At 42.6% G+C, this 15,408-nt stretch overlaps 2 protein-coding genes across 2 annotated transcripts; both read right to left on the bottom strand.

Annotated features, from left to right (window-relative positions):
* Positions 1-1,338: 1,338 nt before the first annotated feature.
* On the bottom strand, positions 1,339-9,333 carry LOC138369766 (troponin C-like). Its single transcript, XM_069333272.1, has 5 exons — positions 9,305-9,333; positions 8,105-8,248; positions 6,526-6,651; positions 5,046-5,177; positions 1,339-4,626 (listed from the first exon to the last, which is right to left on the bottom strand). Exons 1-5 carry the CDS (start codon positions 9,309-9,311, stop codon positions 4,601-4,603), a joined length of 435 nt encoding a protein of 144 aa, XP_069189373.1. The 5' UTR covers positions 9,312-9,333; the 3' UTR covers positions 1,339-4,600.
* On the bottom strand, positions 3,210-4,592 carry LOC138369566 (zonadhesin-like). Its single transcript, XM_069332985.1, has 2 exons — positions 4,563-4,592; positions 3,210-3,965 (listed from the first exon to the last, which is right to left on the bottom strand). The coding sequence occupies exons 1-2, from the start codon at positions 4,590-4,592 to the stop codon at positions 3,210-3,212; spliced, it is 786 nt and encodes a 261-aa protein (XP_069189086.1).
* Positions 9,334-15,408: the final 6,075 nt, after the last annotated feature.

Raw genomic sequence — 15,408 nt, 5'->3', positions numbered from 1 at the left:
GCGCGGCCCAGGGCGGCCCTATACCACCTTGAGGTGTTAGCGCGCGGCCCAGGGCGGCCCTATACCATCTTGAGGTGTTAGTGCGCGGCCCAGGGCGGCCCTATACCATCTTGAGGTGTTAGCGCGCGGCCCAGGGCGGCCCTATACCTTCTTGAGGTGTTCACGCGCGGCCCAGGGCGGCCCTATACCTTCTTGAGGTGTTCACGCGCGGCCCAGGGCGGCCCTATACCTACTTGAGGTGTTCACGCGCGGCCCAGGGCGGCCCTATACCATCTTGAGGTGTTAGCGCGCGGCCCAGGGCGGCCCTATACCTTCTTGAGGTGTTCACGCGCGGCCCAGGGCGGCCCTATACCTTCTTGAGGTGTTCACGCGCGGCCCAGGGCGGCCCTATACCTTCTTGAGGTGTTCACGCGCGGCCCAGGGCGGCCCTATACCTTCTTGAGGTGTTAGCGCGCGGCCCAGGGCGGCCCTATACCTTCTTGAGGTGTTCACGCGCGGCCCAGGGCGGCCCTATACCTTCTTGAGGTGTTCACGCGCGGCCCAGGGCGGCCCTATAGGTCCTATAGACAGGACTGGTGCTTTTTTTACAAGTTGTGTTGTTCTTGCAAGTGGTGGTGGTGGTGTTATTTTGTTCTTGTTAGTGTTGTTGTTACTACACAGAGAAATCTCATTAATATGATATAACAAAGAACAAATCCACAAGGGCCGTGATGAGGGTTCGAACCCATGCGGTGAGTGTCCCCAGACGGGCTCTAGTCATTGACCATGTCGTAGTGCCGTCGACTAGAGCGCGTCTAGGAACACCCTGCGCGCAGGTTCGAAACCTCATCAGGGCTCCCCTGGATTTGTTTGTTGTTTTTGTTGCTAGTGGTGTTGTTGTGGGTCCTGCTAGAGCTATAGGAGACCTGGGCGACGACCGGGCCGCGGGGACACTAAGCCCCGAAGCCAACTTAAGGTAAGGTATCATTATTTATAATACTATTGTCACTACTTTATTTGAATCACTGTAGTTACTAAATACAATACATTTATGATGATATTAAATGTATTTACAAAAAATATCGTTCAAGGGTGTATACATTGGGAAGGATGTTGTATTAACTGTAGTCAGTAGTGTGTATTACATAAATCATAGTACTCGCAGCATCTGAAGCATCATTCATCACTCTCCACACACACACACACACACACACACACACACACACACACACACACACACACACACACACAATATCCCTCCAATTTGCACAATGTATTTGAAAATGTGTTTACTGCGCTTGATTCACTAAATATTTCGAATCAACAGAGGCATGATATATGGAAAAAAATTAACACAAATTTTAGATATTTTTTTTTAATATTCAGTCATACACAGTTAATCGTAAATTATAATGCCCAAAAATCCAAGTCAGTATAATAGATTGTTTTAAGAAACAATGAAACAAAAACATTAACAAGACATTTCTGAACCAATTACACGAGTCTCTGAATTGCACAGAAAAAAAAACTTCATGAACAATGAACAAAAACTTCATGAACAAAATTTATTTAACGTATTTATACAATGGAAATAAGTTTGGTTATAATATACTGCCATCTCTCTGTATTGGAATTAATAATAATTGAAATTGAAATTGAAATTGAAATTGAAATAAGTTTATTGATGTAAAATACACACAAAGGGATGAGGTAGCTCAAGCTATTCATATGCAAATGCGTATGGAAATGAATATGGAAATATAGACAGCATAATTAAGCAAACAGTGGTTTACATAAAAAAATAATTAATGATGCATAAAATCCTATTGGAAAGAAGAAAATTTATTGCAGTCATTTTGAAGCATTGAATTAAAACAAACGACAAAACAACAGCCATACAGATATTAAGCACTAGACATATATAATACCGTATTCGAAAATATAAAATGTATTAAATAACATTATTTAATCATTTAAAGATTAATATTTTATATAATATAATATATATAATATACTTAATATATATTTTTATATAATATACAATATCATTTAATATTAATAATAATTTGCCCTGCTTACCAAAATTGTTATACACAATTGGACACTTAAGTGAAATAGGGAGGATTATGAAATATGGTTTAATTTCGTTTCTCACAAAAGGAGGAAAATTTTGAGGTCACACGAAATGAACGGGACAACAGGAAACAAAATTAACCAGATAAAATTATATTAGCGGACACTATTGTTCACAACACGTAAAAGACAGCAGCTCAAATTATTTTGCAAAAAAAAAAAAATATATAAAAAAATTCAGGTTAGTAATTATCATTGAGGACTCCCTGGCCCTTCCCTGCCAATCATGCCCTTCTACCCTCCCCACTCTGGGTCTCCAGAGTCCTGATTGCCACTCATATTGCCAGATGATTGATCAGAGAGGATAAACTTTTATGTCGAAAACCTGAATTGTGTCTACTTATATCTCTGTCTCTTTCTCTCTCTCTCTCTCTCTCTCTCTCTCTCTCTCTCTCTCTCTCTCTCTCTCTCTCTCTCTCTCTCTCTCTCTCTCTCTCTCTCTCTCTCTTTCTCTCTCTCTCTCTCTCTCTCTCTTTCTCTCTGCCCTTTCTCTTGACTGAGGGAGAATACACATGTACTAGGCCAAGCTCTCCTCTCTAACCTTACAATCGCTCTTCAACATTAAAACATCACTTCAGAAAACTCTTTGATTTCCACAAAACGTTGACTTTTTGAGTCCAAGAGCAGAATTTGTGACTATAGGGAGTTGGGTGAGATGAGAGTCATAGAGAAAGGAAGGGGAAGGAGTGTGGGAAAGGAGACAGGAGAGAAAGATAATCTAGAAAAGCGGGAATTGACGTGATGTCCAGTTTTCTAATTGTGGGGTCCTCGGTTAGGTTAGGCTCGGACAATTTAGTACATCAATTTAGTGACGTTGTGAGCGTTCGAGAGGACGGATTGGTTCCTTCACATACACAGCCGCCGAATAACAGACAAAACACAAGCCTTTACGTAAATTATATATATTCTATAAGATAATGTGCTATATGAAGCAAAATTAATCGATTAGTAATGAAAAGTATTATTAAATATTCAAATATTATGATCAAATTAGCCTTCCATTTTCGTGATTTTTTTTCATGATTTCGTAGCATTATCAATCGTATATTTTGAGCTTAAATTATCTCTGTCTACTTGGAGGTAATCAGGAAGTTATCTTAATGTGATTTCTGGGTGATGACAGCTGTTTTGTAGGTGACGACAGCTGTTTTGTAGGTGACGACAGCTGTTTTGTAGGTGACGTTAGCTGATTTGTAGGTGACGACAGCTGTTTTGTAGGTGACGACAGCTGTTTTGTAGGTGACGACAGCTGTTTTGTAGGTGACGTTAGCTGATTTGTAGGTGACGACAGCTGTTTTGTAGGTGACGACAGCTGTTTTGTAGGTGACGACAGCTGTTTTGTAGGTGACGTTAGCTGATTTGTAGGTGACGACAGCTGTTTTGTAGGTGACGACAGTTGTTTTGTAGGTGACGGCAGCTGTTTTGTAGGTGACGACAGCTGTTTTGTAGGTGACGACAGCTGATTTGTAGGTGACGACAGCTGTTTTGTAGGTGACGACAGCTGTTTTGTAGGTGACGACAGCTGATTTGTAGGTGACGACAGCTGTTTTGTAGGTGACGACAGCTGTTTTGTAGGTGAAGACAGCTGCTTTGTAGGTGACGAAAGCTGTTTTGTAGGTGAAGACAGCTGTTTTATAGGTGACAGCTGTTTTGTAGGTGACGACAGCTGATTTGTAGGTGACGAAAGCTGTTTTGTAGGTGACAGCTGTTTTGTAGGTGACGACAGCTGATTTGTAGGTGACGACAGCTGTTTTGTAGGTGACGACAGCTGTTTTATAGGTGACGACAGTTGTTTTGTAGGTAACGACAGCTGTTTTGTAGGTGACGAAAGCTGTTTTGTAGTTTTTTTTCTCCTACAAAAACGGTTTTGTAGGAGACGAAAGTTGATTGGAGATCACCTTTATTCAAGCGATGTGCTTCCTGAAGTAGGCGAAGGCGACCAAGAGATGGCTAGTATATACAACCTTGAGACCCTCCCTCGTGGATCTTCAAGACAGGAAAGGGACCCCCCCTAAAGTGACCTAGAATTGACTTGGATTGGACATTGACCAAAAAGTGACTTGGATTGGACATTGACCAAAGAAGTGACTTGGATTGGACATTGACCAAAAAAGTGACTTGGATTGGACATTGACCAAAAAAGTGACTTGGATTGGACATTGACCAAAACAGTGACTTGGATTGGACATTGACCAAAGAAGTGACTTGGATTGGACATTGACCAAAAAAGTGACCTGTAGACGACCCCCGGAAGTGACCCCCACAAATATAGGTGACCTTCAGTAGACCAGAAGACCATTAGGAGATGACCTGGTTGCAGCCTGGAGAAAACTGGCCTGTAATTGCCTTGTTGTTGTTGGCTTAGAGACAACCAGAAGGAGATCTTTAGAGTCGCTAAAGATGACCTTAAGCTGACCCGAAGACAGTCACAAGATAACCTGGTGGTTGACCTGGGCAAGGTCGAGGCTCGGTGCCGGCATTGACCACATTACCCAGTCATCATTTCCATGAACTCTGCAATAAGAGAACAATTATATATTACTATATATAATTGTTAATTTAATAATAATTGAACAATAATTATATATAAGGTGCAACAGTAATCTTAAGATAATAATAATAATAATAATAATAATAATAATAACGAAAATAATTCATTACGATACAAGAAATAGTCAACTCCTGAAGGCACACCCGACCCAGCAAGAACCTTTAGTTGAAGACAGTCTTTTTCCCTCACAGCCATTCAGTACCGCCTTCCCCCGTGCCTTGGGCCACCACGGTCCCTTTGAAGCAATTCCTTCGTCAGCATCAGAGTCTAACCCGCCGTCAATTTCACCGTCTTTCTGTCAATGCCAGGTCTCATACGCTGTCAGTGCCACCATTTGTCCTCCCTGTGAGTGCCAGTGCCGCCCTGGCTCCTACCAGCTCACCATCAAAGTCGACAGTTCCGGAGCCATCTTCGTCAATCTCCTCAATAATGCCGTCCAGGTCCTCGTTTGAAAGCTTATTGTCGAGTTCCTTGAGGATCTCCTTCAGCGTACTGGTGGTGATGTAGCCGTTGCCTGGCGGGGAGAAGGTTAGGTTAGGTTAGGTTAGGTTAGATTCACAATATATCTTTACGCCACAGTGGATAACCTTGATTGTTAATGACAAATATATTTTAGCTACCGTGATACAAATGGTTTTCCTAACGACTAATTGGCCCACAACAGACCCCGGACTCATCGGTCTCTACCCGGGAATCGAACCCTGGGCCATTCGAGTGGGCGCCTACCGAAATCTCGCATATATGAATGAATTTACGAATAACTCATTTTAAATCGATTTCGATTATGTCAGAGGGCAAAAAATGCCAAGTACGTTCATCATGAGCGAGCGTTCGTCCACTTGAAGTACACGTTACAGCTGGGACGAGGTACAGTGACACACACTCTACCTACACCCACCTACACTAGCCAGCACCCACCTGCACTAGCCAACACCCACCTACACTAGCCACCACCCACCTACACTAGCCAGCACCCACCTACACTAGCCAACACCCACCTACACTAGCCAACACCCACCTACACTAGCCAGCACCCACCTACACTAGCCAGCACCCACCTACACTAGCCAACACCCACCTACACTAGCCAACACCCACCTACACTAGCCAACACCCACCTACACTAGCCAACACCCACCTACACTAGCCAACACCCACCTACACTAGCCAGCACCCACCTACACTAGCCAGCACCCACCTACACTAGCCAGCACCCACCTACACTAGCCAGCACCCACCTACACTAGCCACCACCCACCTACACTAGCCAACACCCACCTACACTAACCTCCACCACCCACCTACACTAGCCAGCACCCACCTACACTAACCACCACCCACCTACACTAACCACCACCCACCTACACTAACCACCACCCACCTACACTAACCACCACCCACCTACACTAGCCACCACCCACCTACACTATCCACCACCCACCAACACTAACCACCACCCACCTACACTAACCACCCACCTACACTAACCACCACCCACCTACACTAACCACCACCCACCTACACTAACCACCACCCACCTACACTAGCCACCACCCACCTACACTATCCACCACCCACCAACACTAACCACCACCCACCTACACTAACCACCACCCACCAACACTAACCACCACCCACCTACACTAGCCACCACCCACCTACACTAACCACCACCCACCAACACTAACCACCACCCACCTACACTAACCACCACCCACCAACACTAACCACCACCCACCTACACTAACCACCACCCACCTACACTAACCACCACCCACCAACACTAACCACCACCCACCTACACTAACCAACACCCACCAACACTAACCAACACCCACCTACACTATCCACCACTCACGTACCTTCCCTGTCGTATAGTCTGAAAGCCTCTTTCAGTTCCTCGTACATGGCCTCGTCGTCGTCGTCATCGTCAACCATGTAGCAGCTGAGAATGGAGACGAAGTTGTCGAAGTTCACCTTTCCCATCTCTGGAGAGCCAAGTCCACCAGTTAATGTGTATTATACATGGCAAAATACATAACATTCATTGATAAAACACATATTATTCATTGGTAAAACACATATTATTCATTGATAAAACACATATTCATTTTTAAACACATATCATTCATTGATAAAATACATAAGTCATTGATAATATATATATCATTGATTGATAAAACACATATCATTCATTGGTAAAACACATATCATTCATTGGTAAAACACATATCATTCATTGATAAAACACATATCATTCATTGATAAAACACATATCATTCATTGATAAAACACATATCATTCATTGATAATATTATATCATTCATTGAAAAATACATATCATTCATTCATTCGTTAAAAAATTATATCATGAATAGCGCATATGTTATTTATAATATGTAAATAACATGTGAATACATATGTATATCATACATAGACAAAGTTGTGGGACAAAATAGATACATAATTGCTAGGAGCTATATATATATATATATACTGGAGGTCAATATTTATCAAACTAAATATGTTAAAACTTCATTAACAAGGACGAGGGGATTTGTGACATGCATTGAGTGGGAAGCGTGAGAGCCAGTGTAATGACCCAGTGTAATGACCCGGCTTAATGACCCAGTGTAATGACCCAGTGTAATGACCCGGCTTAATGACCCAGTGTAATGACCCAGTGTAATGACCCAGTGTGATGACCCGGCTTAATGACCCAGTGTAATGACCTTGACATGTCACACTTGTTTCCCCTCTTCTTGAGGGCTTCCAAACTTAACGCTAAAAAGTGTGCTCTCTCTCACCTACTTTAACACCTCATCACTTAACACTCTGCAGAACCCCTCCTAAGTGCTTGTATCCCTTAAGGGTACACTTAATGTTGTTTCATCAACACTTACCTCCTGACCAACTTATCTGTTGTGTACCTGAACACTTAGTATCAGAGATATTACTGGCAACTTTTTTTTTTGTCTTTTATACTTCTTCTGACACTTGAAATGATTCTATATTTGGCGAGCCTCTTTGAAGGTACACGCTATCTGCACTTAAGTGCATCTCAAGGACTCACTTGTAAAGCACTCCATCCTTCTGATGGCTGTATACTCTACTCTTGCTGTGCCACACTGACCACTTGGCCACTTTGCTATGTTCTTGCAAACATATACTTTGTTGTGTTCGTGCAACATAACTTGCTGTGTTCTTGCAGTATACTTTGCAATGTTCTTGCAGTATACTTTGCAATGTTCTTGCCATATATATTGTGTGGTTTGGCCAACATTTTTCAGCCACGTTATTGTGACTCCACATCTGCATTCTTGCCATATACTTTGAAACAGTTTAAGAATGCCCACCTGACACGTCGCAAACCTGTTACACACCAGACACTTCACACACACACACACACACCTGCTTCCCACCTAACCCCTGATAACTTACTCGGCGAGTCGAACATCTTGATGCGTTTGGTGACGTCCTCGTGTGTGTACTTGAGGTCCAAGGTGTTGAGAATGGCCACGATCTTGTCCGTGGGGACGAACCCAGACTTGTCGTGGTCGAACATGGAGAAGGTCCGTCTCAACACTGCCCAGGGGAGAGAGAGAGAGAGACAGATGAATAACGAGGAACAGACGGAAAAAAAGGGGGTTATATTGAGGGGGAAAGCGAAACAAGGAAAGGGGGAAAGAGAGGAGGAGGAGGAGAAGCAGGGGAATATAGAGGGATGGTGAAGTATGGAAGGGAAAAATACATGGCAGACGAAATAAAGATTAGCGGAAATTAGGAAAAAATGGTGAATTGTGGGGAAGAGATGCTTCGACTTCTTCACCGGGAGGAAGCCAAAAAGAAACTCAATAAAAATAGGAAAATGGGTTAACTGTGAAGAGAAGAAAGCATATTTTTTAGGGGATACAGAGGTTATTGTTAATGATAGATATAATCTCAGGAAGAGCAGATAGATATACCTGTGAGCTAAGACGTACAACTCTCATGTCATCTATGCAACACTGCAATACAGCATCCTGATTTCGTGAATCTGATCGTCCATCAAAAACATTCATTCAGAGGAGAAAACATGCAACCTTTTATTCTTTTTCTCGTTTCCACCTTTTTTCATTTTTCTTGATTTTTAAACTAAGACTAGGGGTTCATAAGGGATGTCAACTGACGTACCTAGTGAAACTGCAAGCAAGAGCTGTTATCCTACCTTATCTCATCTGAAGCCTGCTCCTAGAAACTCATTTATTTCATGAGAATGTACTTAGAAACTGTCACATAAGGAACTCATATAAGAAACCTGGTGAAACTGCAAGCAAGAGCTGTTATGCTTCTCAGCTAAGTTGAAACCTACTCCTAGAGGCCTATTTATTTCATGAATCTTTTATATATATCTGTAGGAATAGCCTTTATTCATTAACAACATTAGGTAATAATTCTATAAGGAAGAGGAAGAGCCTGTAGTCCGCTGTGTGCTAGAGTCTTCATGTGATCAGTTGACCTGATATCCCGTGTATCAACGTGTTGGGCGATCACTCTCTCTCGCTCTCTCTCTCTCTCTCTCTCTCTCTCTCTCTCTCTCTCTCTCTCTCTCTCTCTCTCTCTCTCTCTCTCTCAAGAGGAGCATACTTGTGTGTTACTCACCTTGCATCTTCTCTTCAGTGAGGTTATCCTGAAAGTAAAAAATTATTGATTATTGGTTTGTAAATATTAGACAGAGCCGTGTGTGTGTGTGTGTGTGTGTGTGTGTGTGTGTGTGTGTGAGTGTGTGTGTGTGTGTGTGTGTGTGTGTGTGTGTGTGTGTGTGTGTGTGTGTGTGTGTGTGTGTGTGTGTGTGAGTGTGTGTGTGTGAGTGTGTGTGTGTGTGTGTGTGTGTGTGTGTGTGGTGTGTGTGTGTGTGTGTGTGTGTGTGTGTGTGTGTGACCAGTTTGAAACAACAATAGTGGCGATTATTATTGCACATGCCCCATTTTATGACTGGAGTGAGACTTAAGAAGTTTTCTTCAGAGTATCTTAGAGAATGATAATCGGTGGAATAGGAGATATAGACTGCAACATTTTTTACCTGAATGATAAGGTGGTCATATACCTATAAAATGACGCGACCTAACCCACATTTTCTCTCAAAATCACTGCGCACATTTTTGTATTTCAGTTCGTTGTGTTCTTCTTAAGAAATCTGGAAGACATGCTATTAAATCATGTTCCCACCAGGTATTCAGCGGTTATCTTGAGGTTATCTTGAGATGATTTCGGGGCTTTTTAGTGTCCCCGCGGCCCGGTCCTCGACCAGGCCTCCACCCCCAGGAAGCAGCCCGTGACAGCTGACTAACTCCCAGGTACCTATTTACTGCTAGGTAACAGGGGCTGATTCAGGGTGAAAGAAACTTTGCCCATATGTTTCTGCCTCGTGCGGGAATCGAACCCGCGCCACAGAATTACGAGTCCTGCGCGCTATCCACCAGGCTACGAGGCCCCCTTCTTACTGCTCACCTAATACCACAACGGCTCCAGGTTCCTAACTGTAAATCTTCTTGATAAAAGGAAACCGTATTTTACACGAAACGAGCTCAGTAAATGATGGTTGGGTCCGCAGGTTGTCATTACACGAAAAACTCTTCACTACTCAATTCTTCAAAAAAAAAATACAGTTGAAAGCTTTACACAAATTGGCTTTTCTTGTAGCCAATTCCTTTCCTGAAGGAATTACTGTTTAAAGTTTCACCCAGATTGACCAAATTAGTTACCCTTTGAATAGAAAACCGTCTTATTCCTTTCTCGAAACCTCCTCAAGCAATGTATTAAACCTCAGATTTCTAAGAACCTCCTTCGACTTGGTTACCAAGGGTATGTTGCACAAGTTGCCTCAATGACGTCTCAGAAGGTGTATATGGAAGAGGTGTGAAAATATGCCCTGTAGTCTATATTACTGTAGGGTTAAGAAAATGAGGAAAACAAAAGGAATAACTATGTAGTCATGAGAAACTTATGAGGTTCGAACCTGCGTCCCCGGATTTCCAAGACACAGACACTTTACAGACAGATCCACGATGAGCTCATAGGTACATTACATTCTTGTCGATTCATTGTGCAATTTATAATCAGGTTGAGTGCGTGTATTCCTGAGAAGCAAGGTAAACATTGCTTATACCTTATACAAATTATTCCCTCCCAAATTAAAAACAAATCTTTATTTAGTGAATATATTTCAATTCAATTGCATATAGCATTCTGAATTTTTAATGGTCTTAGATTTTCGTAATGTCTGAAATTATGTATCCCTCATACTCCCAAGCAAGCATAAGAAATATTGCCGGAACAACTGTGGACATTTTCAAGAGGAAACTAGATTTCTTCCTGCAAGGAGTGCCAGACCAACCGGGCTGTGGTGGGTATGTGGGCCTGCGGGCCGCTCCAAGCAACAGCCTGGTGGACCAAACTCTCACAAGTCAAGCTTGGCCTCGGGCCGGGCTTGGGGAGTAGAAGAACTCCCAGAACCCCATCAACCAGGTATCAACCAGTATCCTCAAATACACAGTATTCCATTTGCAGGAGCTCTCTTGCAAAATAAAATCCCATTGACGGACGCAAGTTAAAAACTAATCATTTAACCTGTGTTCTCCCCTTTTCCCAGAACAATGTAAATATGTTTCAGATCATTCTAATATGTCGAGGAAAGTCTTCTGATGCTGAAATATTCCCCCTCGGTCATTTTTTTATTATGACCGAGTACAATTAATATTGTTCCAGATTTATACAACATATAAGCACTGGGTTCTCGTGTCCACTACGGGCTCACCATAGCCCGAGCTACTTGGAATTTTTTGTTCCAAGTAGCTGAATCTAAAACAATAACAACTCGGGAGCTCCTCCGCTACTGCTACTGCTCCTTGCGCTCTCTGTGCCGGCACCACCACCACCTTAACTACTTCGTTAACATCAGCCGTAAATTCATATCCGTAAATAATTATTTAGCTTTTTTTCTGTTTCACAGTTCCGTAGACTATTAGACTCGTGAACATAGCACTTGAATGATGACATTAACATTATTTAATAATATACAGAAATAAACTAATAATGGTTTAAAAATAATTCAGGTCTATTAAATTTTGTTTTGAAAGAGATGGTCTCACTGTGTGAGGCTACTGCCCGTGTCAGTACTCGACTTAAGACGTTCAGTTGACTTGCAGAGGTGACGTATCGTTGCACACACACATAACTTGCGTTATTACCTCCAAACTATTTCGGGCTTTTCATGCCCGTGCCACCTCTTGGGTGGCGTAATCTTCGTCAATCTCCAAACTGAAAATGCAGTCGCAGTGTGAAGAGTTTATTGTTGGACATGTTGTCTGTTTTCATATTATAAAAATTACTGGACTCACTTATGGATTTAAAGATTTGTCAAATATATTAAGGCCTGATTTTCAATAAGAGTAAGCCAAAATTTTACAGCAGACTTACGGATAATTTGTGCTCATAAACCAAGTTAAATTCCATTTATTTGTGTGTAAAATAGTAAGTTAAAATAATATTTTATGTTCTGCTTCCGATTTTAAATATTTAATCAGTTTTTTTTTTTTAATATTCATAATTAAGTTTCATCAAGGACCTTAACAGAGATTTTTTTTTTTGGCTTGCCCAAACATGTTTTGCCGACGGCGAGGCGCTATGGTCACGCTCCATTGTCCATTGGCTTTAACTTCTCGTGACACTAAGAATCTATAAGTCTCAATCATGAACCAAATTTTTAGATTTAGACATTTGATCAACAACTTCAAATTTTTCTCTATATGTATTTTAGCTTATCCAGCATTTTCACAATTATATAGGATAAAGTCAGATTATTATCAGGTATAAGTGCATTGTTGCTTGGCAAGGGAGAAAATAATTTATGTTGTCAGACTCTGAAATGAGAGAAATTTGATGCGATGCGGATTGAAAAAAGCTTTTTTTACAGACAGCTTTAATGTCCTGTGAAAAAAAAGTGTATTTCGAAAGATTTTACTTAAAATTTATACGGAAATAGAGGCATCAGTTTGTCCGGAAGATGGCCAAAGACAGAGGCTGTACATTAGATGAGATTTAGGCTATTGCCGAGCGAATATATATATATATATATATATATATATATATATATATATATATATATATATATATATATATATATATATATATATATATCGCTTTATCCTCATATAATTGACCACGTTCTTAGTCTATCTCATATCCTTTCCTAGTGATACATAGTCGCACTGGCTTGGCGCTTTCTTCTCATCATCATCATTATTAGTATTGCACAATAAAGAAGGAAGATGAATCTGGGGATGATTTACGCATGGACTATGCCCCAGCAACACAAGAGTCCTCTTTTGGAATGATGCAGCAGAGTACAATGACGACCAAGTATAATGTAGCCGTATAGAAACAGATCATCATATTAGTGGCCAGTATTAGTGGCCAGTGACGTCAATTAGTGGCCAGTGACGGCAATTAGTGGCCAGTGACGGCAATTAGTGGCCAGTGACGACAATTAGTGGCCAGTGACGGCAGTTAGTGGCCAGTGACGACAATTAGTGGCCAGTGACGGCAATTAATGGCCAGTATTAGTGGCCAGTGACGACAATTAGTGGCCAGTATTAATAATCCTGGCCAGTGGATTAGTGCAATGAAAACTATGTTGTACAAAAAGGAAATGGAGATCAATTCTCGTATTTAAGCATCAACAAGTATGAGCTGTGAGAAGATCTGAGATAAACGTTATCTTGACCCACCCAGTGTACGAGGCGGCCTTTTCCTCTCAGCACCTCAGCCTTACTCTCCTCTCAGCACCAGGATCTCAGCCTTACTCTCCTCTCAGCACCAGGATCTCAGCCTTACTCTCCTCTCAGCACCAGGATCTCAGCCTTACTCTCCTCTCAGCACCAGGATCTCAGCCTTACTCTCATCCCAGCACCAGGATCTCAGCCTTACTCTTCTCTCAGCACCAGGATCTCAGCCTTACTCTTCTCTCAGCACCAGAATCTCAGCACTTACTCTCCTCCCAGCACCAGGACGTCACTCCTCCTAGGTGCTCCTCCCAGCATGCTCAACAGCTCCTTAGAGCCAAAATTAGCCGTAAAATTTATTTCCCTAATTAATTCGCCATGAAGTCGTGCTATGTCAAGGCTCATGACAGCCATAAGTCAGGATCATACGTTGACTCATAAGGGTCTGACACGGTGCCAAGTTATCGTTGTTGTGATGGCACTCCGCTCTCTGGGGTGCCGTGCTGGGGATCGCCCATATTATAACCGCTTGTCTGAGCCTGGGATTAGGTAAATGTATTGAAGGAGTTTGAATTGATTGAGTGTGTGTACTCACCTAGTTGTACTCACCTAGTTGTGTTTGCGGGGGTTGAGCTCTGGCTCTTTGGTCCCGCCTCTCAACCGTCAATCAACAGGTGTACAGATTCCTGAGCCTATCGGGCTCTGTCATATCTACACTTGAAACTGTGTATGGAGTCAGCCTCCACCACATCACCCCCTAATGCATTCCATTTGTCAACCACTCTGACACTAAAAAAGTTCTTTCTAATATCTCTGTGGCTCATTTGGGCGCTCAGTTTCCACCTGTGTCCCCTTGTGCGTGTTCCCCTTGTGTTAAATAGACTGTCTTTATCTACCCTATCAATTCCCTTCAGAATCTTGAATGTGGTGATCATGTCCCCCCTAACTCTTCTGTCTTCCAGCGAAGTGAGGTTTAATTCCCGTAGTCTCTCCTCGTAGCTCATACCTCTCAGCTCGGGTACTAGTCTGGTCGCAAACCTTTGAACCTTTTCCAGTTTAGTCTTATCCTTGACTAGATATGGACTCCATGCTGGGGCTGCATACTCCAGGATTGGCCTGACATATGTGGTATACAAAGTTCTGAATGATTCTTTACACAAGTTTCTGAATGCCGTTCGTATGCTGGCCAGCCTGGCATATGCCGCTGATGTTATCCGCTTGATATGTGCTGCAGGAGACAGGTCTGGCGTGATATTAACCCCCAAGTCTTTTTCCTTCTCTGACTCCTGAAGAATTTCCTCTCCCAGATGATACCTTGTATCTGGCCTCCTGCTCCCTACACTATCTTCATTACATTACATTTGGTTGGGTTAAACTCTAACAACCATTCGTTCGACCATTCCTTCAGCTTGTCTAGGTCTTCTTGAAGCCTCAAACAGTCCTCTTCTGTTTTAATCCTTCTCATAATTTTAGCATCGTCCGCGTGTGTGTGTGTGTGTGTGTGTGTGTGTGTGTGTGTGGGTGGGTGGGTGTGTGTGTGTGTGTGGGTGGGTGGGTGAGTGTGTGTGTGTTTGTGATCGTGTATGCGCTTGTGCTAATTTTCGGGCGAATTTCTCGTATGCACATGTTTGCATTCGAAAGGGAGCGTCTGTACTCACTTTTTTGCGTAGATTGAGCTACAGCTCCTGGCCCCCCAGGTCTCTTAACTAGTGAGTGTGGTCATTGCCTGACGCCTCACAGGCCGCGTTTTTGGACCTTGTCGTATAAGCGCTGAAGGACCAGCACGGAGACCTAACCATTTGTGCCACCTCCTCCTCCGCAACGCGTTAATGACTGACGTTTATTCTGGTATACGGCCTCCAGTGGTTCTGGTTCTATTTGAGACTACGAGCCCAAGGACCTTTACCGCGTCGCCTTGAAATACATTACATGATGTCAGCATGTTTCCCTGTGCCTATAAGTTTATTCCAAGTGGAGAGATGT

This window comes from Procambarus clarkii, chromosome 29 (genome assembly GCF_040958095.1).
Source record: "Procambarus clarkii isolate CNS0578487 chromosome 29, FALCON_Pclarkii_2.0, whole genome shotgun sequence".
NCBI classification, from domain to species: Eukaryota; Metazoa; Arthropoda; class Malacostraca; order Decapoda; family Cambaridae; genus Procambarus; species Procambarus clarkii.
The sequence above is the reverse complement of the archived record's forward strand: the minus strand, read 5'-3'. Positions and strand labels throughout refer to the sequence as shown.